The sequence below is a fragment of the Xyrauchen texanus genome, chromosome 16 (genome assembly GCF_025860055.1).
Source record: "Xyrauchen texanus isolate HMW12.3.18 chromosome 16, RBS_HiC_50CHRs, whole genome shotgun sequence".
Lineage (NCBI taxonomy): Eukaryota > Metazoa > Chordata > Actinopteri > Cypriniformes > Catostomidae > Xyrauchen > Xyrauchen texanus.
Window position 1 is genome coordinate 45693909 of NC_068291.1, and position 24212 is coordinate 45718120.

The window sequence follows — 24212 nt, forward strand, 5'->3', positions numbered from 1 at the left end:
GTGCAGGTGTTTGAAGAAGACGCTCTGAGCTGGGAGGATAAACTGAACCGCATCATGGCTCTGTTTGATGTGTGGATTGATGTGCAGCGCCGCTGGGTTTACCTCGAAGGCATTTTTACAGGAAGTGCCGATATCAAACACCTCCTGCCAGTGGAGACGCAGCGCTTCCAGAGGTGAGTGTTATGATGCAATGGATTAATGTACCGCACAACAGAGTGTGAACCTGATCGTGTGACACATGTGCTTGATTTCCCAGCATCAGCACGGAGTTTCTGGCTCTAATGAAGAAAGTCACCAAGTCTCCGCTGGTCATGGACGTCCTGAACATTCAAGGGGTTCAAAGGTCACTGGAGAGACTTGCAGATCTGCTGGGAAAGATCCAGAAAGCGCTGGGAGAATATCTGGAGAGAGAGCGCTCTTCTTTCCCCAGGTCAGATATTTTATCAGCTGTGTAGTGTCCGTCACATCTGCTGATGCACGACACATAATCAGACTGGGTAAATGCGGTGAATAATGAATTAAGCTTGTTATTTCAGTTGAAACGACCTTCATAATTGTGCAGAATGTTCTAGATGGTACATATTTTGCCGTGCTGTAATCACCATCATACCACTGAGTGTTTTAGGTTTTAGTTTGATTTGCCCATAGAGATGATTGTTTTATAACTATATTGTTTCCTGAAGGTTCTACTTTGTCGGTGATGAAGATCTGCTGGAGATTATCGGCAACAGTAAGAACGTGGCCAAACTGCAGAAACACTTCAAGAAAATGTTTGCTGGCGTTTCCAGCATCCTGCTGAACGAGGACAACACTGAAGTGCTGGGTATCTCATCCAGAGAGGGAGAAGAGGTACAACACAGAAGAAATCAGAAGCCTCTTGTTAAATCCATCATCCTAATGAAACGTTCTGAACGTTTGTTTGTTCAGAGGTAAAACGGCGCTAGTCTCTCACATGTACACTGTTAATTTCAGGTGCTTTACAAAACTCCAGTGTCCATCACGGAGCATCCGAAGATCAACGAGTGGCTCACGCTGGTGGAGCGCGAGATGAGAGTGACGCTGGCTAAACTGCTGGCGGAGTCCGTCACTGAGGTGGGCGCTTTTAACAAGGGCACCGCCGTCGACCTGAGCACCTACATCGACTGGATTGACAGATACCAGGTCAGCAGCTTTCTGAGAGTATCTAAGTTAACACACACAACACAAACTCAATCTTAACTCTGTCTGCACCATTCAGGCCCAGCTGGTGGTTCTGTCCACTCAGATCGACTGGTCTGAGAATGTGGAGAACGCTCTGACCACGATTGCGGGCGGAGGGAACCTGGCTCCACTGCAGGCGGTTCTGGCCAATGTGGAGGCCACTCTGAACCTGCTGGCCGACACGGTTCTGATGGAGCAGCCGCCGCTACGCAGGAGGAAACTGGAACATCTGGTCAGAACATCAGAAGCTCATATTGATTGTTTCAAACCACAGATGCTGTATATTGTAATGTGTGCATTCAGATATGGTTCCCACGGTCATGGAAAACCTGTACATACCAGGGAATTTTATTAAGGAATTTAAACCTTAAAGTCATGAAAAATGTGTTTCAGTGAATTTAATTTCACTAAAATAGTTAATTGGCTAAAAGTGTTCTTCATGAGTGCTACCTCGCTAAAATAATTTTTACAAATCCTTATCCTGTCATTGGAAATACTGGAAAAATCCTGATCCAAGAGTGGGAAGTCTGGGAACCTTGAGTGGTACATGTAGACCACAAACAACTTCCCATGAACACTGTTAGTGCTGCACTCGTCTGGAGCTTTAGACATGTTTGTGAGGTTAATCATGACACAGTATCTCATAAGGGCTTCTTAGTCTCGCAGAGCCAGACTTCTGCCAATGGACATGTAGTCTGGTCCGCTTTACAGATTATTCTAGCTGAGAACCGGCCACTTAGACAGGAAGGAAGGCTTATGACTGAAACTAATGGCTCCCTTCCAACTATTCTGATTTCCTCCTTGTTTTTAGATCACTGAGATGGTCCACCAGAGAGACGTGACCAGAACTCTGCTCAAGAACAAGATTGACAACCCCAAATCCTTCGAGTGGCTCTGTCAGATGCGCTTCTACTTTGACCCCAAACAGACGGACGTCCTGCAGCAGCTCTCCATTCAGATGGCCAACGCAAAGTTCAACTATGGCTTTGAGTATCTGGGGGTGCAGGACAAGCTGGTGCAAACGCCTCTAACTGACCGCTGCTACCTCACCATGACACAGGCGCTGGAGGCCCGTCTGGGCGGATCTCCCTTCGGTCGGTCCAGTTTCAGAACTTCTTTAAGCTGTCTTCTAGAATGGAGCAGCATTTAGATGTTCGCACACGTGAGGTGAAGCTGTTATAAAAGCTGTTCTTGTTCTGTAGGTCCTGCTGGAACAGGAAAGACGGAGTCTGTCAAAGCTCTCGGTCACCAGCTCGGACGATTCGTGCTGGTCTTCAACTGCGACGAGACCTTTGACTTCCAGGTACAGAACATTTTACTTTGACCTGCATTCATGAAATGTGATGGCATATAAACCTGCTCAGGTTAGAGGTTAAATAAGAATCAGTCTGCGCTGAATTGACCCATTACACATGTTATATGTCCATAACTTCTATTTATGCACGTCAGAGGATTGGCTGAATATCAGGGGACTGTTTGTAACGCGTGTCTTTTAATCATGTTGAAACCGTGTGTGTTCTTCAGGCGATGGGCCGTATCTTTGTGGGTCTGTGTCAGGTGGGCGCATGGGGCTGTTTTGATGAGTTCAACCGTCTGGAGGAACGCATGCTGTCTGCTGTATCTCAGCAGGTTCAGTTCATCCAGGTGGCGCTGAGAGAACACAGCAACCCCAACAGAGACCGCAGTATGTACAAACATCCCATATGTTGGTGTGAAATGCTTTGTTTAGGAACCAGTCCTATCTGGAATCCAGTTCCATTGTTTAAATGAAGGTGATCAGATCGTGTGTGTGTGTGTTCAGGTGTGCCCATCACCACAGAGCTGCTGAACAAACAGGTGAAGGTGAGTCCTGAGATGGCCATCTTCATCACCATGAATCCTGGTTACGCTGGACGCTCCAACCTGCCCGATAACCTGAAGAAGCTCTTCAGAAGTTTAGCCATGACCAAACCGGACCGACAGCTCATCGCTCAGGTCATGCTCTACTCGCAGGGCTTCCGAACCGCCGAGATCCTCGCCAAGAAGATCGTCCCGTTCTTCAAGTATGCCAATGTTTAGCTATTGTTCAGTATTCATGTAGTTCAGCTGTTGATGATCCACTGTTGCCAGCTGAATTTCAGATGCATTATGGTTTGTGCACTGATTACAGAAGCTTTATGAAGTTTTTAGGAATGCACAGTGACGTTCATCTCGTCGTTGCAGGTTGTGTGACGAGCAGCTGTCGTCTCAGTCGCATTATGACTTCGGTCTGCGTGCGCTTAAGAGTGTGCTGATCAGCGCCGGGAACGTGAAGCGAGAACGAATCCAGAAGATCAAACGAGAGAAGGGTGAACGAGGAGAGGACGTGGACGAGAACGAGATTGCAGAGAATCTTCCGGAGCAGGAGGTACAAATGACTGAGCTAACATCAACATGAAATGGTGTTCACAAACTCTTTTGCTTGAGTAATGTGACGCATTTGTTAGTGAAACGAATATTCAAAGAGAAATCAAATGTAGGGTTGGGAACAGAGAAATGTTTCTTGTTTAGGACGTTTTCATTCTTTACAAAGAAATTGTATGTAATCGATTGAAATTCCTTTTACATAATCACATTTTGATTTCATGACTTTATTTAGAAGTTACAGGAGTAAACATAAGAGTGTCTCCTTGTACCTCTGACCCTGTTCCCCGTATGTTCCCATGTGTCAGATTCTGATCCAGAGCGTTTGTGAGACGATGGTGCCGAAGCTGGTGGCAGAAGACATTCCTCTGCTCTTCAGTCTGCTGTCTGACGTCTTCCCTGGCATTCAGTACATGCGAGGAGAGATGACTGCGCTCCGTGACGAGCTCAAGAAGGTTTGTGCTGAGATGTACCTCACGTATGGAGACGGAGACGATGTGGGCAGCATGTGGGTCGAGAAGGTAAGGAACATTTTATTAGAGAAGCACGCTTGACCCAAAACTGCATCACGAGTGACTCCTCTTTATCTCGATGATCCTCAGGTGCTGCAGCTGTATCAGATCACTCAGATCAATCATGGTCTGATGATGGTCGGCCCGTCAGGCAGTGGTAAGACGATGGCCTGGAGAGTTCTCCTCAAAGCTCTGGAGAGACTGGAGGGGTTGGAGGGCGTCGCCCACATCATCGACCCCAAAGCCATCAGCAAAGACCACCTATACGGAACCCTGGACCCCAACACACGCGAGTGGACCGACGGACTCTTCACACATGTGCTCAGGAAGTGAGTGTCGGAGACTGTTGTGATGTGTCATTGGTGTTTGAAGGGACTCTTGAGTTTAAATGTCTGTATATTAGCAGCTTTATTTGTGTCAGGCCTCATTAAGTCATTGATCAGATCACACACTGAAGTCACTGACTGTTTGTGTGTTTGATTTGAGGATCATTGATAATGTCCGTGGAGAGCTGCAGAAGAGACAGTGGATCATCTTTGATGGTGACGTGGATCCCGAGTGGGTGGAGAATCTGAACTCTGTGCTGGACGACAACAAACTCTTGACTCTTCCCAACGGAGAGCGTCTCAGTCTGCCGCCAAACGTACTGAAACGGTTTACACTCAGATTGTTGTCTGTTGTGAGTGTGTAGCGTGTCATAATGATGTCACTGCCTTCATCACACAGGTGCGCATCATGTTTGAAGTGCAGGACCTGAAATACGCCACACTGGCCACGGTGTCTCGCTGCGGGATGGTTTGGTTCAGCGAGGACGTTCTCAGCACGGACATGATCTTCAATAACTTCCTTGCACGTCTGCGGAGCATCCCGCTGGATGAGGGTGAAGACGAGGCTCAGCGCATGAGGAAGGGCATTGAAGAAGAAGGGGAGGAGTCTGCGTCGCCCATGCTGCAGGTACGAGTGCAGGTGCTGCACACGTTCAGTTTTAGTCTGTTTTTATATCAGCGTTTACATCTCATTGTGTTTGATTGACAGATCCAGAGAGACTCCGCTGCGATTCTGCAGCCATATTTCACCTCCACTGGACTCGTCATCAAAGCTCTGGAGCACGCTTCAAAAATGGAGCACATCATGGACTTCACCCGCCTGCGTCGCTGGGGTCACTCTTCTCCATGCTGCATCAGGCCTGTCGCAACGTTGCCCTGTACAACAACAACCACCCGGATTTCCCCATGCCCATCGACCAGCTGGAGAAATACATGCAGGTGTGTACGAGAGACGGTTGTGTGTAACGGATGTTCATTCTTGTACAGAAAGAGCGTATGTTTGAGAATAGATGCTAGAGAATCCTGCTATGAACAGAAAACATGCTAATGTTCTCCATTGTGCACAGAAATATCTGATCTACGCTGTCCTGTGGTCCTTCTCGGGTGACAGCAGACTGAAGATGAGGGCGGAGCTTGGAGAATACATTCGCCGCATCACTACGGTTTCACTTCCGTCAGCACCCAACGTTCCCATCATCGATTATGAGGTGTGAACAGACAGATGCACGCGTCATCTGAAGACTCAAACTGCTTCAGGGATTCATTGTGTTTTTTTGAGGTTAATGTGACACACTGAACTGTTGTGTCCATCAGGTGTTCATCTCTGGCGAGTGGCAGTCCTGGCAGGGTAAGGTACCTCAGATTGAGGTGGAGACACACAAGGTGGCGTCGCCGGATGTGGTGGTGCCCACTCTGGATACGGTGCGTCATGAAGCTCTTCTGTACACCTGGTTGGCTGAACACAAGCCTTTGGTGCTGTGCGGCCCGCCGGGCTCCGGTAAAACCATGACCCTGTTCAGTGCCCTGAGAGCCCTGCCTGACATGGAGGTGAGTTGTAGAGTCACTGTCTCGGAGTACATTAAAAGTAATTTCATGTTTACAAATCCAAATATGATAGTTACACTTTTTAAACATTAAAAGTTCACAAACATTAACATACGGTTCAATGGCCTGCCAGTAATGAGAACTCTTAACCGAAACGGCAGCAGGTGTCTACACTCATCCAGTGCTCGACCCCTAAAATAGATTTTCCTGAGTGTCTTGTTGCTTGGCATGATCATAAAGAGTGTTGGTTTGTTTGTCACCAGGTTGTAGGTTTGAACTTCTCCAGTGCCACGACCCCCGAGCTGCTGCTGAAGACATTTGATCATTACTGCGAGTACCGCAGGACTCCCAACGGCGTCGTTCTGGCTCCTGTACAGCTGGGCAAATGGCTCGTGCTCTTCTGTGATGAAATCAACCTGCCCGACATGGACAAATACGGCACACAGCGCGTCATTTCCTTCATCAGACAGGTGTGACGCCAGCAAGTGATGTCATTGTGATGAGCAGTTCATGATGAGGAGTTTAACGCAATTGTGTCTTTGACTTCAGATGGTGGAGCACGGCGGCTTCTATCGCACCTCCGATCAGACGTGGGTGAAACTCGAACGCATCCAGTTTGTCGGTGCCTGTAACCCCCCCACCGACCCCGGCAGGAAGCCCCTCACTCACAGGTTCACATGTCATGTGATCTGCATTGTTTTAAAATGCTACATATAGTGTTTGTTTAGTGATGTCATGAGAATATATGTATGTGCATATTTGCAGATTCTTGCGGCACGTGCCGGTCGTGTACGTGGACTATCCTGGCCCCGCTTCCCTCACGCAGATCTACGGCACGTTCAACAGAGCGATGCTCAGACTGATTCCTTCACTGCGAACCTTCGCTGAACCGCTCACCGCTGCCATGGTGGAGTTCTACACGATGTCTCAGGTTTGAATATTGAACACACCTTATCAGCTCCTGTTGCTCAGCTGGTAAAGCAAAGCGCTAATAATGCCAAGATCAGGGGTTTAATACCCAGGGAACAAACATACTGATAAAATGTGTGATTATACAAATGCTCTGAAAGACACTTCGATGAAAGTTGTCTGTGAAGTAAACGAATTTAAAATGAACAAACCACTTTTTCAAAAACAATCTCTTCTCCAATCAGGAGCGCTTCACTCAGGACACACAGCCGCACTACATCTACTCCCCTCGAGAGATGACCCGCTGGGTGAGGGGCATCTTCGAGGCTTTACGCCCGCTAGAGACATTACCTGTGGAGGGTCTCATTCGCATCTGGGCGCATGAAGCTCTGCGACTCTTCCAGGATCGGTGAGTTTGGAAAGGAGTAAATGTTTCTGTCGGATCTCGTGTCTTACTCTAGTGAGATTGCACAGTGATTGAATTGATTGTTCTGACAGATTGGTGGAGGACGAGGAGAGACGCTGGACCGATGAGAACATCGACACTGTGGCCCTCAAACACTTTCCCAACGTCGACCGTGACAAAGGCCTCAACAGACCCATCCTCTACAGCAACTGGCTCTCAAAGGTGAGTGGACGAGACACGTCAACAGAACTTCTGCAGGTCACCAGTAAACTCTTTGAGATGATTAAGCGGTTTCTGTTCTCCTGTAGGACTATGTTCCTGTGGAGCAGGAGGAGCTGCGTGATTATGTGAAGGCCCGTCTGAAGGTCTTCTACGAGGAGGAACTGGACGTTCCTCTGGTGCTCTTCAATGAGGTTCTGGATCACGTGCTGCGGATCGACAGGTGTGGAGAGTCACAATCAATGTTACTGTGCATGATTTCACTCTGTTGATGGGTCATTAACGATTGGCTGATTCTCTCTCTAGAATCTTCCGTCAGCCGCAGGGTCATCTGCTCCTAATTGGAGTCAGCGGTGCTGGAAAGACGACACTCTCTCGATTTGTGGCCTGGATGAACGGACTGAGTGTCTATCAGATCAAGGTGAAAATGACCAAATGAACACCATGAGAAACTTGTGCTGCCTTGTCTGTGTTTTAGGGTTTATAACCTTGATCATCTTCACAGGTACACAGGAAATACACCGGAGAGGACTTTGATGAAGACCTGCGGACGGTTCTTCGTCGGTCTGGATGTAAGAATGAGAAGATCGCCTTCATCATGGATGAGTCTAACGTGCTGGACTCTGGCTTCCTGGAGCGCATGAACACGCTGCTGGCCAACGGAGAGGTGAGACACGTTTGAAGCGCAGCCCTCCATTGATGTTTGTTTTGAGTTCAGCATTCTGAAGTGCATGTGCTGCTGCAGGTGCCCGGCCTGTTTGAAGGCGATGAATATGCCACCCTGATGACTCAGTGTAAGGAGGGCGCGCAGAAGGAGGGCTTGATGTTAGACACCCATGAGGAGCTTTACAAATGGTTCACCAGTCAAGTGATCAGGAACCTGCATGTGGTCTTCACCATGAATCCTTCATCAGAGGGCCTGAAGGACCGTGCGGCCACATCACCCGCCCTCTTCAACAGGTACTACAAATGCCAGCAATTTTTAACCTGTTCATGTGATTTAGAGAACTGATCTGACTGACGTGTGCTCTCAGCCAGTATCTCCTGCAGAGTGTCATGTGTTGGATGTGTGTCTGTATGGGTCAAAGTTTCTCTGGACTGATGGTGGTTTCTCTGCAGGTGTGTGCTGAACTGGTTTGGTGATTGGTCCACTGAAGCACTCTACCAGGTGGGTAAAGAGTTCACCAGCAAGATGGACCTGGAGAAACCAAACTACAAAGTGCCCGACTACATGCCCACAGTGTACGACAAACTGCCCCAGCTGCCCACTCACCGTGAGGCCATTGTCAACGGCTGCGTGTTTGTGCATCAGACGCTGCACCAGGTCAGAAACGCGCTCTGCTGTCACGTGATCTGTTTCTTTAGAAGTTTTATTTGGTGACCTGCAGCACACGGTTGTGTTTTACTCTGGTGTGTGTTAGGCGAACAATCGTCTGGCTAAGCGTGGCGGTCGCACCATGGCTATCACCCCCCGACACTACCTGGACTTCATCAACCACTACGCTAACCTGTTCAATGAGAAACGCAGCGAGCTGGAGGAGCAGCAGATGCATCTCAACGTGGGACTGCGCAAAATAAAAGAGACTGTAGATCAGGTATGTCGTGACATCATCACTTGAGCAAACAAACACCTCATGTGACCTGAACGCATCTTTATAAGCGTTGACGTTGTGTTGTCACAGGTGGAGGAGCTGCGGCGTGACCTGCGCATCAAGAGTCAAGAGCTGGAGGTGAAGAACGCTGCTGCAAACGACAAACTGAAGAAGATGGTGAAAGATCAGCAGGAGGCCGAGAAGAAAAAGGCAAGAGGAGAGATTACATATACCTGTGACGTCCTTGTGTTCAACTGGTTAAAATAAGTCTCATAACCCTCATCTCGGTCAACAGGTCATGAGTCAAGAGATACAGGAAGCAGTTTACAAGCAACAGGAAGTGATTAAAGACAAGCAGCTGAGTGTGAAGGAGGATTTGGATCAAGTGGAGCCGGCTGTTATTGAAGCTCAGAATGGTATGAACGATGAATTATCACACTTTCCTCCGTGCCACAGTATGATTTTACATTTTGATTACAGTAAATGACCCTGATTAAAGTTCATATCTATGTGAAATATTATGTTTTCCTGTCATATTGTGATCTTCTGCTTCTAAAGAAATATTCACCATTTTTCCGTGTGATGTTCGAGGGCCTGAAGAGGCACATCATCTGCTGTATAATGTCTCAACTCACTTATATTAGAATATTGGTGTTCTTAACAGAGAAATGTAAACACTGGTGATGCTACCTGGTAATGCAAAGCATCACTGGTTTGATGATGTGAGAAAATGGTGAATATTTCCTTCTGTGAAACTCTGTTTTTTCTGCAGTTCTTCTCGCCTCTTATCTTTGTATGTTTGGCAGTGGTGTTCACTCTGTTCACTGCGGTAACGTCTCTGCTCTCCATCTGTCTTCACCCTTTCTCTCTGCTCATGATCTTGTGACCCGTTTAGCTGTTAAATCTATTAAGAAGCAGCACTTAGTGGAGGTGCGGTCGATGGCCAACCCGCCGGCGGCAGTTAAACTGGCTCTGGAGTCCATCTGCCTGCTGCTGGGCGAGAGCACCACCGACTGGAAACAGATTCGCTCCATCATAATGCGCGAGAACTTCATCCCCACTATTGTGAACTTTTCTGCTGATGAGATCAGGTGACTGTCGTGCTTGGTGTGGAGCAGCGGCCGTTGTGTTTAAAAGAGGAAAACTGTTTGTTCATAAATCATTTGCACCTCGTGATCAAATAAATACAGATCGTGTATAGACCCAGAATCAGGCCCAATCAGTCAGATTAGCAGGTCACATGACAGTCCCTCTTTTCACCGCCGTGGCTGTTCTGCTCCCGCCATATGAACCCGTTCATCCTTCATGGCCCTAAACCACCCCCACCTCCCCACCCCTCCATTTCCTCTTTAGCGGTCAGCTCTATAAAGAAGCAGCATCTTGTTGAAGTGCGTGCTATGGCGAACCCGCCGGCAGCTGTTAAACTGGCTCTAGAGTCTATCTGTCTGCTGCTGGGGGAGGAAACTAATGACTGGAAAAAGATCAGACAAGTTATAATCAGAGACAATTTCATCTCCAGCATAGTCAACTTTGTCTCTGAGGACACGAGGTATTATCATCTCTTCTCATACTTATATAATCCTCTCAGGTACAAGAGATGGACTCTTAGATACTGTCACAGGCTAATCACACATCACATGAACTTGTTTTGATTGGTTATTACTGTGTTAGTGAAGAGATATTCAGTAGTCCAGACACTATTGACAGAAGTGTAGATGCTTTAGTCCTTTCCTAATTCTGTGTCATTACAGCCAAAACCTGTAAGCGTAATTCTAACGAACTCTTGTTCATCACAGTGACTCCATACGTGAGAAGATGAAGAAGAACTACATGTCCAACCCCAGCTACAACTACGAGCAGGTCAACCGTGCTTCTCTGGCCTGTGGGCCGATGGTCAAATGGGCGATTGCTCAGGTATGAACTCATGAATTGGACTGCTGCACCTCTGCTGTGACCGCAGTGACTCTGGTCATGACAGATGTTTGTGTTCAGTTGAATTACGCAGACATGCTGAAGCGGGTCGAGCCTCTGAGGAATGAGCTGCAGAAACTGGAGGATGACGCTACAGACAACAAGACGAAGGCGGAGGAAGTTGAGCAGATGATCAGGGATCTGGAGGCCAGCATTGCTCGCTATAAGGAGGAGTACGCCGTGCTGATCTCTGAAGCTCAGGCCATTAAAGCGGATCTGGCCGCTGTGGAGGCAAAGGTACAACACCAGGGACCTCATGGACTGCTCTCTCTTTCTCTTTGTCCTCTTGTGTCTCTTTCATTACTTTAGCACATTGAGACGATTAGCACAAGATTTAACTGCTGTTATAATGGCTACCAAAGGTGCGCGCGCAGTGTATGCTAGTTTAAGATGTTGTAGTATGTTCAGAACATTTGACGTCACTAGCATGATGATCAGCAGTCAGTAATTGTGTTTTTATTCTGCAGGTGAACCGCAGTACAGCTTTGCTGAAGAGTTTATCTGCCGAGAGAGAGCGTTGGGAAAAGACCAGCGAGACCTTCAAGAATCAGATGTCCACCATCGCTGGAGACTGTCTCCTCTCGGCTGCCTTCATCGCTTACGCTGGCTATTTTGATCAGCAGATGAGGCAGAACCTCTTCACCACCTGGTCTCATCATCTCCAACAGGCCAATATTCAGGTATGGGTACACGACCATGAAGATGACACCACAGAGGATTAAAACGCGCCACCTCAGAGTAATCCTCAGTGTTTAACATTTATTAAAGTCAATTTCTGTTTTTAAACCAGTTCCGCACAGACATTGCCAGGACGGAGTATCTGTCTAATGCTGATGAGCGACTGCGCTGGCAGGCAAACTCGCTGCCCGCTGATGACCTCTGCACCGAGAACGCCATCATGCTCAAGAGATTCAACAGGTGAGTGTCGCGAGTGACCTCATGCACCTCATCGGAGTACATGGGAAGAGTACTGCTATGACTTGACATGGGTGAAGATGGGTAATTTGGTTATGACTTTGTTCTGCAGGTATCCACTGATAATAGATCCATCAGGTCAAGCCACTGAGTTCATCATGAACGAATACAAAGACAAAAAGATGACGCGCACCAGCTTTTTGGACGATGCCTTCAGGAAGAATTTGGAGAGTGCTCTGAGATTCGGCAACCCTCTGCTGGTGCAGGTATGGAGCCGTTCACGGAACTGGTTGATCTGGTCTGGACCTGAATGTACCAAATGGAGAATTTCATGTCCATGTTTAAACTCACAAATAATAGAAACTTTGTGTCTTGTTATATGTATCATTTTAAAGGAGCTTTACAGAAAAACTGTGATGTTTTAATCCTCCAGTGAACAGCTTTATCTATATCATGCCTTAATGTCTGTCAACTGTGTCAATCTGGTATTTGGATCATTTATTGCTCATGATTCAAGGTTTTGTGCAATCGTCTCTTAGGATGTGGAGAGTTACGACCCCATATTGAACCCAGTGCTGAACAGAGAGGTGCGCAGGACCGGCGGGCGTGTTCTCATCACCCTCGGAGATCAGGACATCGACTTGTCTCCTTCATTTGTCATCTTCCTCTCCACACGAGACCCAACGGTACATGATCTGATGACATGGATATCATTGTCTTCAGACTGGCTGTGAATTATAAACCAGTATTGAAACACACAAGCATGTATTGATTGACGTGTCTTCACAGGTTGAGTTCCCACCAGATCTTTGCTCACGTGTGACCTTTGTGAACTTCACCGTGACCCGCAGCAGCCTGCAGAGTCAGTGTCTCAATGAGGTCCTGAAGGCGGAGCGTCCAGACGTGGACGAGAAACGATCAGACCTGTTGAAACTGCAGGGTGAGTGACTGGGAACGCCACAGCACATTTACGGATCGCTATGGAAGGGACTGTTCAAGTTCTGCCGTGTTAATAATGTTGACATGACCACCGTCTGTGCAGGTGAATTCCAGCTGCGTCTGCGTCAACTGGAGAAATCTCTGCTGCAGGCCCTGAACGAGGTCAAGGGTCGTATCCTGGACGATGACACCATCATCACCACTCTAGAGAACCTGAAGAAGGAAGCAGCAGAAGTGACCAGGAAGGTGGAGGAAACGGATATCATAATGCAGGAAGTGGAGACGGTGTCTCAGCAGTATCTGTCTCTGTCTTCGGCCTGCAGCAGCATCTATTTCACTATGGAGTCTCTAAACCAGGTGACACAAACATCTGGATCATTAATAATGCTCAAGTGATTTCCTCTAGGCAGAACATATCTAATGTGACTTATGGTTTTGTGTGTCTGTTGTGACGTTCGTTACACTTCCTCTTCATTTACGCTGTTTTTGTGTCTTTCTCAGATGCATTTCCTGTATCAGTACTCGCTGCATTTCTTCCTGGATATCTACCACACGGTGTTATACGAGAACTCTAATCTTAAGAGTGTGAGCGACCACACCCAGCGCCTGTCCCACATCACTAAAGATCTGTTCCAGGTCAGACTCCTGAATCCAATTATTCCATCTTTGTTTAATTAAAGATTGAGGGATGACCAGCCTTCAGACACAAGCAGACAAACTCCGAGAGGAGGAAGATGTCTTTGAAGGACTTATTCAGGGGGTGTTTAGGGCTGCAGCTAATGATTATTTTGATAATCGATTAATCTAGCGATTATTATATCGATTAATCGACTATTCACGATTATTGCAACGATTAATCATGAGCTCTTAACCGATTATTCAGCTTGCGCACAGAGTTACAGTTTAATGTGACGTCGTGTTGCATTAAATGACATCAAACGACTTTTCCACAATGAAAATGTTTCTCGGCAGTTTTTTATCGAATCATTTCAGCCCTAGTTGTGTTGTAATATATTGTGATGTGGTGTTTTTCTGTTCAGGTTGCCTTCAACAGAGTTGCTCGAGGAATGTTGCATCAGGATCACATCACGTTTGCTATGCTGCTCGCCAGAATCAACCTGAAGGGCTTGACCAGGTACAAACCATCAAGAACGGTTACAACTTCTAGATTTCCCAAATAGACTTGAGTGTTGAAAGACAGAGCGGTCCTGCTGTATGTGACGAGTGAGTTTGTTTTGCTTATTTAATCTGTCCCTGTAATTTGCTTCACTCTTTGCTCTGGTGTTTTCCAGCGAACCGTCATTTGACGCAGAGTTCCAGCACTTTCTGCGTGGAAAGGAGATTGTGTTGAGTGGGACGACCGTGCCGAAGGTGAAGGGTTTGACCACCGAGCAGTCGGAAGCCATGGTGCGCCTCAGCCGTCTGCCAGCGTTTAATGAACTGGTGTCTAAAGTTCAGGCTGATGAGGTGACCGTCCATCCATTCCACTGTCACAGAAATGAATTGGATCACATGGGTTGATACGGTGTCTAAATGTGAAATGTTTCTGTTCTCCAGCAATTCTTTATGTGGATTGAGAGCAACTCTCCAGAACTGTCTGTGCCGTATCTGTGGACTGAAGAGAAGGCGTCCAGTAAGTGTTCATGCGTTTTCACACTAAACGTCTTGTTGGAGTGTACAGAAGTAATGTGTGTGTTGATGTTTGTCCTCAGCTGTGATTGGTCAGGCTGTGCATCAGCTGCTGTTGATTCAAGCGTTCAGACCTGATCGTCTGTTGGCCATGACACACATCTTTGTGTCTAAAGTCATGGGAGAAAACTTCATGGCCATCATTGAACAGCCGCTTGACCTGGCCAACATTGTGGACAGTGAGGTAAAGATGAGACTCTGGAGTTTAGGTTTCACACTCTTCTCATCATGAACTGGAGATTATTTGCTGTCAGTGTGATGGATGCTGGTCATGCATTAATGGAGATGTTTGAATCTACAGGTGAAGCCCGGAACGCCAGTCCTCATGTGTTCTGTGCCGGGTTATGATGCCAGCGGGTTGGTCCGGGATCTCGCTGCCGAACAGAACAAGCACATCACCTCCATTTCCATCGGTAAGAACCTTCAATTTCCACAAACATCTAAACTGTGAAGAGCGTAAATGTCTATTAACACCCCCCACACACACACCTTCAGGTTCTGCTGAAGGATTCAATAAAGCCGACAGAGACATCAACACAGCCGTGAAGTCCGGCAGGTGAGAGTGACCGATCCCTCATTACTCATGATGATGATGAGGATGAGGAGGGGCTCATGTTCTCTTGGGTTTGTTGAAGGTGGGTGATGTTGGAGAACGTCCATCTGGCTCCTGGTTGGCTGATGCAGCTGGAGAAGAAGCTTCACTCCATGCAGCCACACGCTAGTTTCCGTCTCTTCCTCACCATGGAGATCAACCCAAAGGTCAGAGGTCATTGTGTTTTGTGTTTAATGTCATGAAGGGTGATTGACATTTATCAACAGACTCTGACTGAATCTCCCTCAGGTCCCTGTGAACCTGCTGCGTGCTGGACGCATCTTTGTTTTCGAGCCGCCTCCTGGCGTGAAGGCCAACATGCTGCGCACGTTCAGCAATATTCCAGTGGCCCGCATGTGCAAGGTGAGCGACCGCTGTGAGTTTTCAGTTGTTGTTTCTCTGTCATTGAGCAGTTCAACCGTCAATCATATTGTCTGTTTTCTGTCGCAGTCTCCAAATGAACGAGCTCGTTTGTACTTCCTCTTGGCCTGGTTCCATGCAGTCATTCAGGAGCGACTGCGTTATGCACCGCTGGGCTGGTCTAAGAAATACGAGTTTGGAGAGTCTGATCTGCGGTCCGCCTGTGACACTGTAGACACCTGGCTGGACGACACCGCAAAGGTCAGTGTGTTCATGTATTTCGGTCTGATTAGAGGCATGTTGCTGTAAAATGAAACCGTAATTGATGATAATCAGCTGAACTGCATGTTGTTCTCTACAGGGACGTCAAAACATTTCTCCAGATAAGATCCCGTGGGCGGCGCTGAAGACCCTGATGGCTCAGTCTATCTACGGCGGCCGCATCGATAATGAGTTTGACCAGCGGCTGCTCATCACCTTCCTTGATCGTTTGTTCACCACCAGCAGCTTCGACAGCGAGTTCAAGCTGGCGCTCAAAGTGGACGGACACAAGGACATCAAAATGCCCGACGGCATCCGGTCAGCACAAACATGCTTTTATACTCCGTGTATTTGTCTCTGTGTTTGAGTCACACTGCAGGTGATGCACTCTCGTGACGTGTTCCTTGTGTGTTTGTCAGGCGTGAAGAGTTCATACACTGGGTCGAGATGCTGCCAGACACACAGACGCCATCTTGGCTGGGGTTGCCGAGCAACGCAGAGAAGGTCCTGCTCACCACTCAGGGTACGAGCGTCTGCACGTATTAAACGTATTGGGTGCAATAGAGACATTATGTTCTCGTGACCTCTGACCTCTGTTCTCTCTCTCTCTTGAGTTCATTCTGTCAGTTTCTGCAGAAGTTTGATCTTGTCGGAGCTGAACGCACCTGCTTGACTGTGTACGGCCGTTCAGGATTAGTCTGATGTGTTCGATTAACAGGAAACGGGCCGTACACAGTGGAGAGTGTTTCGGTTCTGTGTCCTCTTCCTCCAGCAGCTGTATTTCACTGCCGTCATGTCACTGACTCCTGCAACCCTTGTGATGTTTTCTTTGATGTTTTGAAGCTGTTTTGTTTGTTTAGTGCACTGCTTAAATGCATGTGATCCTCAACAGTCTTTAGATCTGTGATATTAGTGATGCACTCGTGAACACCAGGAACGTCCTGTCACGTTTATTAACACAGTGCTTTAACGGGCAAGTTTGTTCACCAGTTAATTTGATCTCCCTCCTTCACTTCCTGTGGGCGGCTCCCTCCTGATTCTCCTGTACCTCAAACCCCTCCTCCTGCTCTTCCCTCCACCCGCTGCTCCTCCACCCGCTGCTCCATCCTCAGGCATTGACATGATGGGGAAGCTGCTGAAAATGCAGATGTTGGAGGATGAGGACGATCTGGCGTATGAGACTGAGAAGAAGCCGAGCACGACGTCTTCATCTGACGCGCAGCCGGCCTGGATGAGAACGCTGCTCGCCACCGCCCGCAACTGGCTGCAGCTCATCCCAGAGTCCGTCAGTCCTCTCAAACGCACTGTGGAGAACATCAAGGTACGCTTGAGCGCTGGACCGAACCAGGACACCTCGTATGTTTTTACTAAGGCTGTTCATTCAACGCGTTATTTCAGTGTGATTATATTAGCGAAGGTCAGATGCTAAATGGATGCTGTGGACTGCTGGCAATTTAATTCCTTTTATTAATCAGCATATCAAGTAATTCTATTCAAATTTGAATGTTTTGAAAAATTCGTGTTTTCTGTCTTGAACTGATCTGAATAACAGCACCTGCATCTTCTCCGTTTGTAGGATCCTCTGTTCCGTTTCTTCGAGCGGGAGGTGAAGATGGGTTCCCGTATGCTGCAGGACGTTCGTCAGGATCTCACTGATGTAGTGCAGGTGTGTGAGGGGAAGAGAAAACAGACCAACGACCTGCGCACGCTCATCAATGACCTCGTTAAAGGTAACGCTGTGTTTGTGTCAAACACTTTATTTGTGCTCATCTTAGCGTTATACAAAAGATGATTGAAATGTGGTTTTCCTCAGGCATTCTCCCTCGCAGCTGGTGCCGTTACACCGTCCCTGCGGCCATGACGGTCATCCAGTGGATCGCCGACTTCAGTGAGAGGATTAAACAGCTGCAGCAGATCTCGCAGGGAGCGGCCAGCGGCGGCGCGAAGGAGCTCAAGGTTCAGCTCAAACGCTTCTTATTAAATAAACCAGTTCACTTCGACTGTACGTGCCGATGGTGTGCGGCATTTAAATCAGTAGAGTTCAACGTAAACATTTACCGTTTATCAACACGTTTTGATCCTCTTTAGAACATCCACGTGAATCTGGGCAGTCTGTTTGTTCCGGAGGCGTACATCACCGCCACACGTCAGTATGTGGCTCAGGTCAACAGCTGGTCTCTGGAGGAACTCTGTCTGGAGGTGAACGTCACGTCGGCTCAGGGAGTGGCGCTCGACTCCTGCAGCTTCGGCATCAAGGGTGAGAGACGGCGGCCAGCAGAACACGAGTCCAAGAATTCCTCCTGTGTAAATCCGTTGTTCATCATGTTCTGTGTGTCTGTAAACAGGACTGAAGCTTCAGGGCGCCACGTGTGCGAACAACAAGCTCTCTCTGTCCGCCACGATCTCCACTGAACTTCCTCTGACGCAGCTGCACTGGCTGAAGCAGAGCAACACTGAGAAGAGGAACATGGTCAGTCATGAGACAAACACTGACGTCACTCGTGCCGGCATTCCTGATATCTAACCTCTCTCTCTCTCTGGTATACCTACAGGTCACTCTGCCCGTGTATCTGAACTTCACACGTGCTGATCTCATATTCACGGTTGATTTTGACATCGCCACTAAAGAAGACCCTCATCACTTCTATGAGCGTGGAGTCGCCGTCCTCTGCACGGATTAGATCATTCCTAAACCACAACACTAATAACCCATAATTAATCCTATTCACTTATGCTAATCATTCCTAATAGTGTGGTAGACGGACGGTTGATGTAGTGAAATGGTGATTCTGCATGTAAAATGTTTTTCTGGGACGAGTTTAGAAAGTCAGAAGCAGGTTGGACGATGGATTGTTTGGATTTGTGAGACGGATGTTGATTTTAGTGGAAGGAATATGGATGTGTTTTAGATGGAAAATGGAAGTTGATTAAAGCTTGACATGATGGTTTCCAAATAAAGCTGATTTTGTGTGTCTCCTTTATTATAATGATGTATGTAATATTCTAATGAAGTGTGTTTAGTGTCTTCACTCATTTGAGCATCTATAGGGGACGTTTTGCATCAACATTCGATAAGCTTTAATAAAGCTGCCTGAAGAAATATCTCCAGAATTATTGTTGAAACGAAGTTTATTAAACCATGATGGACGAATGTGTTTTTTCTGTAAACGCTGTTTTGATCAGATCTGTTTAACCCTTTAATCTCTGGAGGTGTTTTTACAGATATCCTGTTTCAGTGGCGTACCCAAAATTAAAATCTTATAACTGGAGAAATCAGTTGTTTGGGAAAAATTGTAAAGAAAACTTGGTTGACATTTTTTAAATGTATAGATTATGAAACATTCTGACATGCACAACTTGAGCCAAAAATTCTTTTTTTTTTTTTAATTATTTGGCATTATACATATATATCTGTAAATAAGGTGACCAACTGCTTTTGTTTTGTTCTCAATCATGTCGACTGTATCCGAGAAACATTTGTGTTGATACGACAAATCAATCAAAAGTTCCAACATTACAAATATAATTGATCATAGTGTCCAAAAACATCTCCAAACAAATAAAAGATAATAATTGTACATAAGAACTAATTACACATGCAAACACAACAATGACTAAAGGTTTGCATAGCATGCACACATGATTTTACTCATGAGATTTCACAGAATGAGTTTCATTCTGTGTCATTTGAGTCATCATTGAGTCTGTGCTGTGTATTTGGCGCCATCTCCTGGTGGTCATATGTAACATTGTGCTTCATGTGGATTATCTAATGATCTATACATCTGATTATCTTGTGTGTGGACTCCATTGAAAGATAATCACAGACTCTAAATAATCATATGTGATGTTTCATGTTCTGTTTATATATCATGAAAATATAAGCGAAAATGCTGCATATAAGCAACACAAACGTAATTGTCAAAGACATATTTTAAGCTATTATACTCACTATATGTTTATCTGTGAGTAAAACAAATAGTCTGGTTATATTTTCCTCTGAGATCTTTCCAACAACATATGACACATGAATATTTGATCAGATTGATGTTTTTACTAGGGCTGTCGATTTAATGTGTTAATTCAGTGAGATTCATTTTATAAAAAATAATGCATTAAGAAAATTAACGCAATTAATCGCAATGACCCCCAATTGTAATAAGAAGATTCCTGAGAAATGCTTGTAGTACCACCTGTTTACTCCAGGGGGCAGTAAGTGAAACTTCAGCTGTGTTAGCAACACACAGTTTATACAGTGAAGAAACACTTCAGCAGAACAACACAAACGTGTGTTACATTCTTGTGTTCAAAACACTTGATGAGCACAAATCTGAACTAAGAGATCTCAAGATGTGTTCTGAGTATTAAACTATATTTAACTGGACACAGTGAACTAAACATGTATATTTATGACACAACACACCCGAGACGCGACACAAGCATGTCTGATGCAGGTGTACATTGACGGTCCTTAAACAAGCCCTCATAATAAATCTCTGATTGATAAATTCACTTGTGTAATGGATTACTGTGAACTGTGTGTCAATGATTGACTTATTGGTTGGAGTGGTGGTGTAGTGGTCTAAAGCACATAACTGGTAATCAGAAGGTTGCTGGTTCGATCCCCACAGTCACCACCATTGTGTCCTTGAGTAAGGCACTTAACTCCAGGTTGCTCCGGGGGGATTGTCTCTGTAATAAGTGCTCTGTATAATACATTGGTACTCAGAAGGTTGCTGGTTAGATCCCCACAGTCACCACCATTGTGTCCTTGAGTAAGACACTTAACTCCAGGTTGCTCCGGGGGGATTGTCCCTGTAATAAGTGCTCTGTATAATACATTGGTACTCAGAAGGTTGCTGGTTAGATCCCCACAGTCACCACCATTGTGTCCTTGAGTAAGGCACTTAACTCCAGGTTGCTCCGGGGGGATTGTCTCTGTAATAAGTGCTCTGTATAATACATTGGTACTCAGAAGGTTGCTGGTTAGATCCCCACAGTCACCACCATTGTGTCCTTGAGTAAGACACTTAACTCCAGGTTGCTCCGGGGGGATTGTCCCATTTATAAATGTAAATGTACTTATGATCAATAATATGATAGTAAACAATACATTGAATTCTAAAGCCGCTTTTTGTTTTATTAATGATTAACTCTTCTACATTTTAATTATATAAATTTTGTATTATATATATATATATATATAAATATTTAAAGATAACTGTATAATTATTTCATCATTATATATTGAGTTATTTTTATATGAGGGGCTTTCTCAGCAAATATTTGTATATGCGATTAAATGCGATTAATTATACGGGACACCATGTAATTAATTTGATTACAATTTGTAATTGATTGACAGCCCTAGTTTTTACTGATTGCAATAATATGTAAAGTGCAATTTTTGGTACCAATTATAAAAACGAAACACTTCTCAGTGCCATCCCAGAATATCTGCTGAATCTGTCTCCAGATTTGATGTGAAGAATGTTTAATTTCATCCATTTCACAGAACAACTTTCATACATTCGATGTAAATACAAATATTAAAGTTCTGTCAGAGTTTTTGCTTTGGCAGTTTATATAGCTGCTGATTTTCTTTAGATTTACTTCAATCGAATAAATGTTTACATTAAGTTTAGAACAGCGAGTAGTTATTAATTATAAAACCACAAATGTAATTGATTAAAGTTTCTTATCAGTCTCTTTCTCATACATGGAACAGAAGCTCTTCCTTTATTTCTGTCTATTTGTCCAAATTCCACATTTTAATAATTCGATTTGACCCCGTTTAAATTCTGTAATGAGTCAGAATGTGACTACACTACACACAATACTACACAACTACACTACACACAATACTACACAACACCACACTACACAACTACACTACACTACTGACACTTCTGATGCACAGAAATAAAGTTAACATATCACGCCACCTTGTGTCCTGATATGGTAACTTTATTTCTGTGCATCAGAAGTGTCAGTAGTGTTGTGTAGTGTAGTGTTGTGTGTAGTTGTGTAGTGTTGTGTAGTATTGTCTTGTGTAGTATTGTGTAGTGTAGATGTGAATGATTACAGCTGTGATGGGTTTGACATGTTTGCAAGAAGACTGAAGGATTCTTCTCTAATGACAGGAACACATCATCGTGAAGTGCACATTTTATTGTCACCCGTGAGGAATGCAAACGACATACAGTGTGCAGCAGATAACAAACTTAAAATCAAATGTCTGCAGCACTCAAACACCTACAGAAGAAAATCATATATGAACACTAACAATATAGAAACACAAAACTGTCCACAAACATCTTCATCTGTGTGCAACCGCTGGTATGTACACATGAACATGTCTGTGATCAGGGAACACAAATGAAATCATGATCATAAATAATGAAATAACTTTGTGACATCAGTGACAGACATCTCATGCAACAGCATCTTCAACACATGAGATCTCACTTTGTGTTTTTGCAGATGCTCACAAATGACAAAATAATCATTGAAAGAATTATTGGCTCAAAATTCACTTCTCAAATGAAACGTTTCAGGCAAATGGTGTCAGACAGGGAGTCAATGTTCATTTGAACACAGTTCTGTCTTCAGGTTCTCAACGATCTCAGAAAGCAACATGTTCAACCTCCATATCACTGATGCACGGCCGCTTCCTCCGCATCCCCTCATCCATGTCACCCGAAGGAGGAAAGAACTTCCGTTTGGAAAATGCACCATGGAGCGCAGGACTCTCAGGTGACCCGGGACTCGCTTGAACCCATCCAGACTGGATCCATTTGGATTTGGAGGTCTCTGTTCCTGACGGCACTGCAGGCGAGTTGATGGAGGATCTGGTGTTGAAGCCAGAGTCGGACAGATCCACTTTAACACATGTGATGGCCTGACAGGGAGACCAGAAGTCCTGCTCAGAGTCACTGGATGACCTCATCTGGATGTCCACATCATGATGTTCTGGGAGGTCCCGTCTCGTTGCCTCTCTCCTCACGTCTCTGTCCGATCTATGGCCTCTTCCTTTCATCCTTTGACGCTTTGCACCTTTATTAGAGGAATCAGAGTCTTCTGAACTCCCATCATATGGATCCAAACACTGAAACAACATCACATTAGTTTAGAGAACATTTGATTTTCTAGATATTTATCTCCATTCACAGACAGTTTCAATGACCTGTTGGTAGTTTTGTCCACTTAAACGCTGGAGTTTCTCTGGTGTGCAGCTTTCACAAGCCTGAAGAGAGAGAAGAAGAGCTCATAGACTTTATGTGAGATAATCTGTTCAGTTCATGAAAGCATTGGAGGAAGTTATCATGAGAATACTTCACTACTGACATCAGACCATCTCGGGTTAGTCTCTGATTCAGAGTCTAAACTGGACTCAACTTTGCACATCTCCTGACAGAAAATCACACGTGTTACTTGAAATGCAGCAGAATTCATTTGTATGAAGTGATAAACACATTCTGCTGAATCTGCAGAGTTTAATGAAGTCATTAACAGGAGCAATAATTAAAAAACGAATCTGGGATCTCTCACCATGTAGTTGAATGCCAGTCTACCAACAACATCTGACAGACCTGTATTGATCAATTCTTCCATTCCAGATCACTGTGAGTAAATGTCATTGAGCATCACAAACATCTCTGAACTCAACATGTAGACAACCCTTCCTCTCATGTCACATGTGTGTTTGTGTGCATGTGCTGAGGCTTCAGTCGAGGCCTTCACTCATCAATATATTCAACCTCATATTAACTACTGGTGTGCCAATATATCCCTTAATATCACTTTCAATGAGGAAGGGTTGATTTAAATTGTAATAACAATTGCCACACAATAATTATCCAGTGACTATATGGTACACGAAACCAATTGTATATCTAAGTTCAGAAGAAGTTCATATAAATATTTTAGAAGAAAAAGCGCATTAAACTACATGTTTATGTGCCGCGTTTATCGTAGTATGGTGATGCGCATGCGCGGCGCGTTCATCATTATTATTTATATCAAATATTCACTGTTTATTGTTCTCATCAGAAGAAACGTTCACTTATTAGGATTTAAACATGTATCTATCACAAAAGATAATTAAATAAGCAAGCACACTAGAAATATAATTGTCAAGAGTGATGCAAACTACTAGATTATCTCAATCTACTCAGAGAAAATGGACACCTGGATAGAAAATGGACATTTATGAACATTACATTCCGTCAGATTTCCAACCTATTGTGCCAATAAAGAAAATCATTTCCCCTAAAATCAACAAAACTCATTTTCAGTTATAAAATGGGTCTCTCCACAGAAACATGGCCAAAATAAATGCACAATAGCCTTATTGTGCTGTTGAAAAAAATACCAAATTGTGCCAATATTTGT

At 45.2% G+C, this 24212-nt stretch overlaps 1 protein-coding gene across 1 annotated transcript in view; it reads left to right on the forward strand.

Annotated features, from left to right (window-relative positions):
* Positions 1-19342, forward strand: part of dync1h1 (dynein, cytoplasmic 1, heavy chain 1) — a 34483-nt gene extending 15141 nt beyond the window's left edge. The window contains 58 exon segments of the mRNA XM_052145058.1: positions 7-173; positions 257-430; positions 684-849; positions 973-1161; positions 1238-1432; positions 2012-2294; positions 2403-2503; positions 2725-2884; positions 3002-3242; positions 3403-3586; positions 3891-4103; positions 4185-4423; positions 4581-4737; positions 4821-5048; positions 5130-5244; positions 5247-5359; positions 5488-5628; positions 5735-5968; positions 6229-6435; positions 6515-6636; positions 6731-6896; positions 7120-7283; positions 7373-7502; positions 7589-7722; positions 7806-7920; positions 8005-8166; positions 8245-8459; positions 8619-8823; positions 8921-9094; positions 9182-9301; positions 9387-9507; positions 9987-10182; positions 10888-11005; positions 11084-11299; positions 11530-11742; positions 11853-11980; positions 12090-12243; positions 12517-12663; positions 12767-12917; positions 13020-13273; positions 13418-13552; positions 13957-14051; positions 14209-14383; positions 14474-14549; positions 14629-14789; positions 14907-15018; positions 15101-15161; positions 15241-15364; positions 15447-15560; positions 15648-15818; positions 15919-16136; positions 16238-16341; positions 16931-17139; positions 17395-17548; positions 17632-17774; positions 17907-18075; positions 18164-18288; positions 18371-19342. Coding sequence (XP_052001018.1) covers positions 7-173; positions 257-430; positions 684-849; positions 973-1161; positions 1238-1432; positions 2012-2294; positions 2403-2503; positions 2725-2884; positions 3002-3242; positions 3403-3586; positions 3891-4103; positions 4185-4423; positions 4581-4737; positions 4821-5048; positions 5130-5244; positions 5247-5359; positions 5488-5628; positions 5735-5968; positions 6229-6435; positions 6515-6636; positions 6731-6896; positions 7120-7283; positions 7373-7502; positions 7589-7722; positions 7806-7920; positions 8005-8166; positions 8245-8459; positions 8619-8823; positions 8921-9094; positions 9182-9301; positions 9387-9507; positions 9987-10182; positions 10888-11005; positions 11084-11299; positions 11530-11742; positions 11853-11980; positions 12090-12243; positions 12517-12663; positions 12767-12917; positions 13020-13273; positions 13418-13552; positions 13957-14051; positions 14209-14383; positions 14474-14549; positions 14629-14789; positions 14907-15018; positions 15101-15161; positions 15241-15364; positions 15447-15560; positions 15648-15818; positions 15919-16136; positions 16238-16341; positions 16931-17139; positions 17395-17548; positions 17632-17774; positions 17907-18075; positions 18164-18288; positions 18371-18499 — 9387 coding nt within the window. The 3' untranslated portion in view covers positions 18500-19342.
* Positions 19343-24212: the final 4870 nt, after the last annotated feature.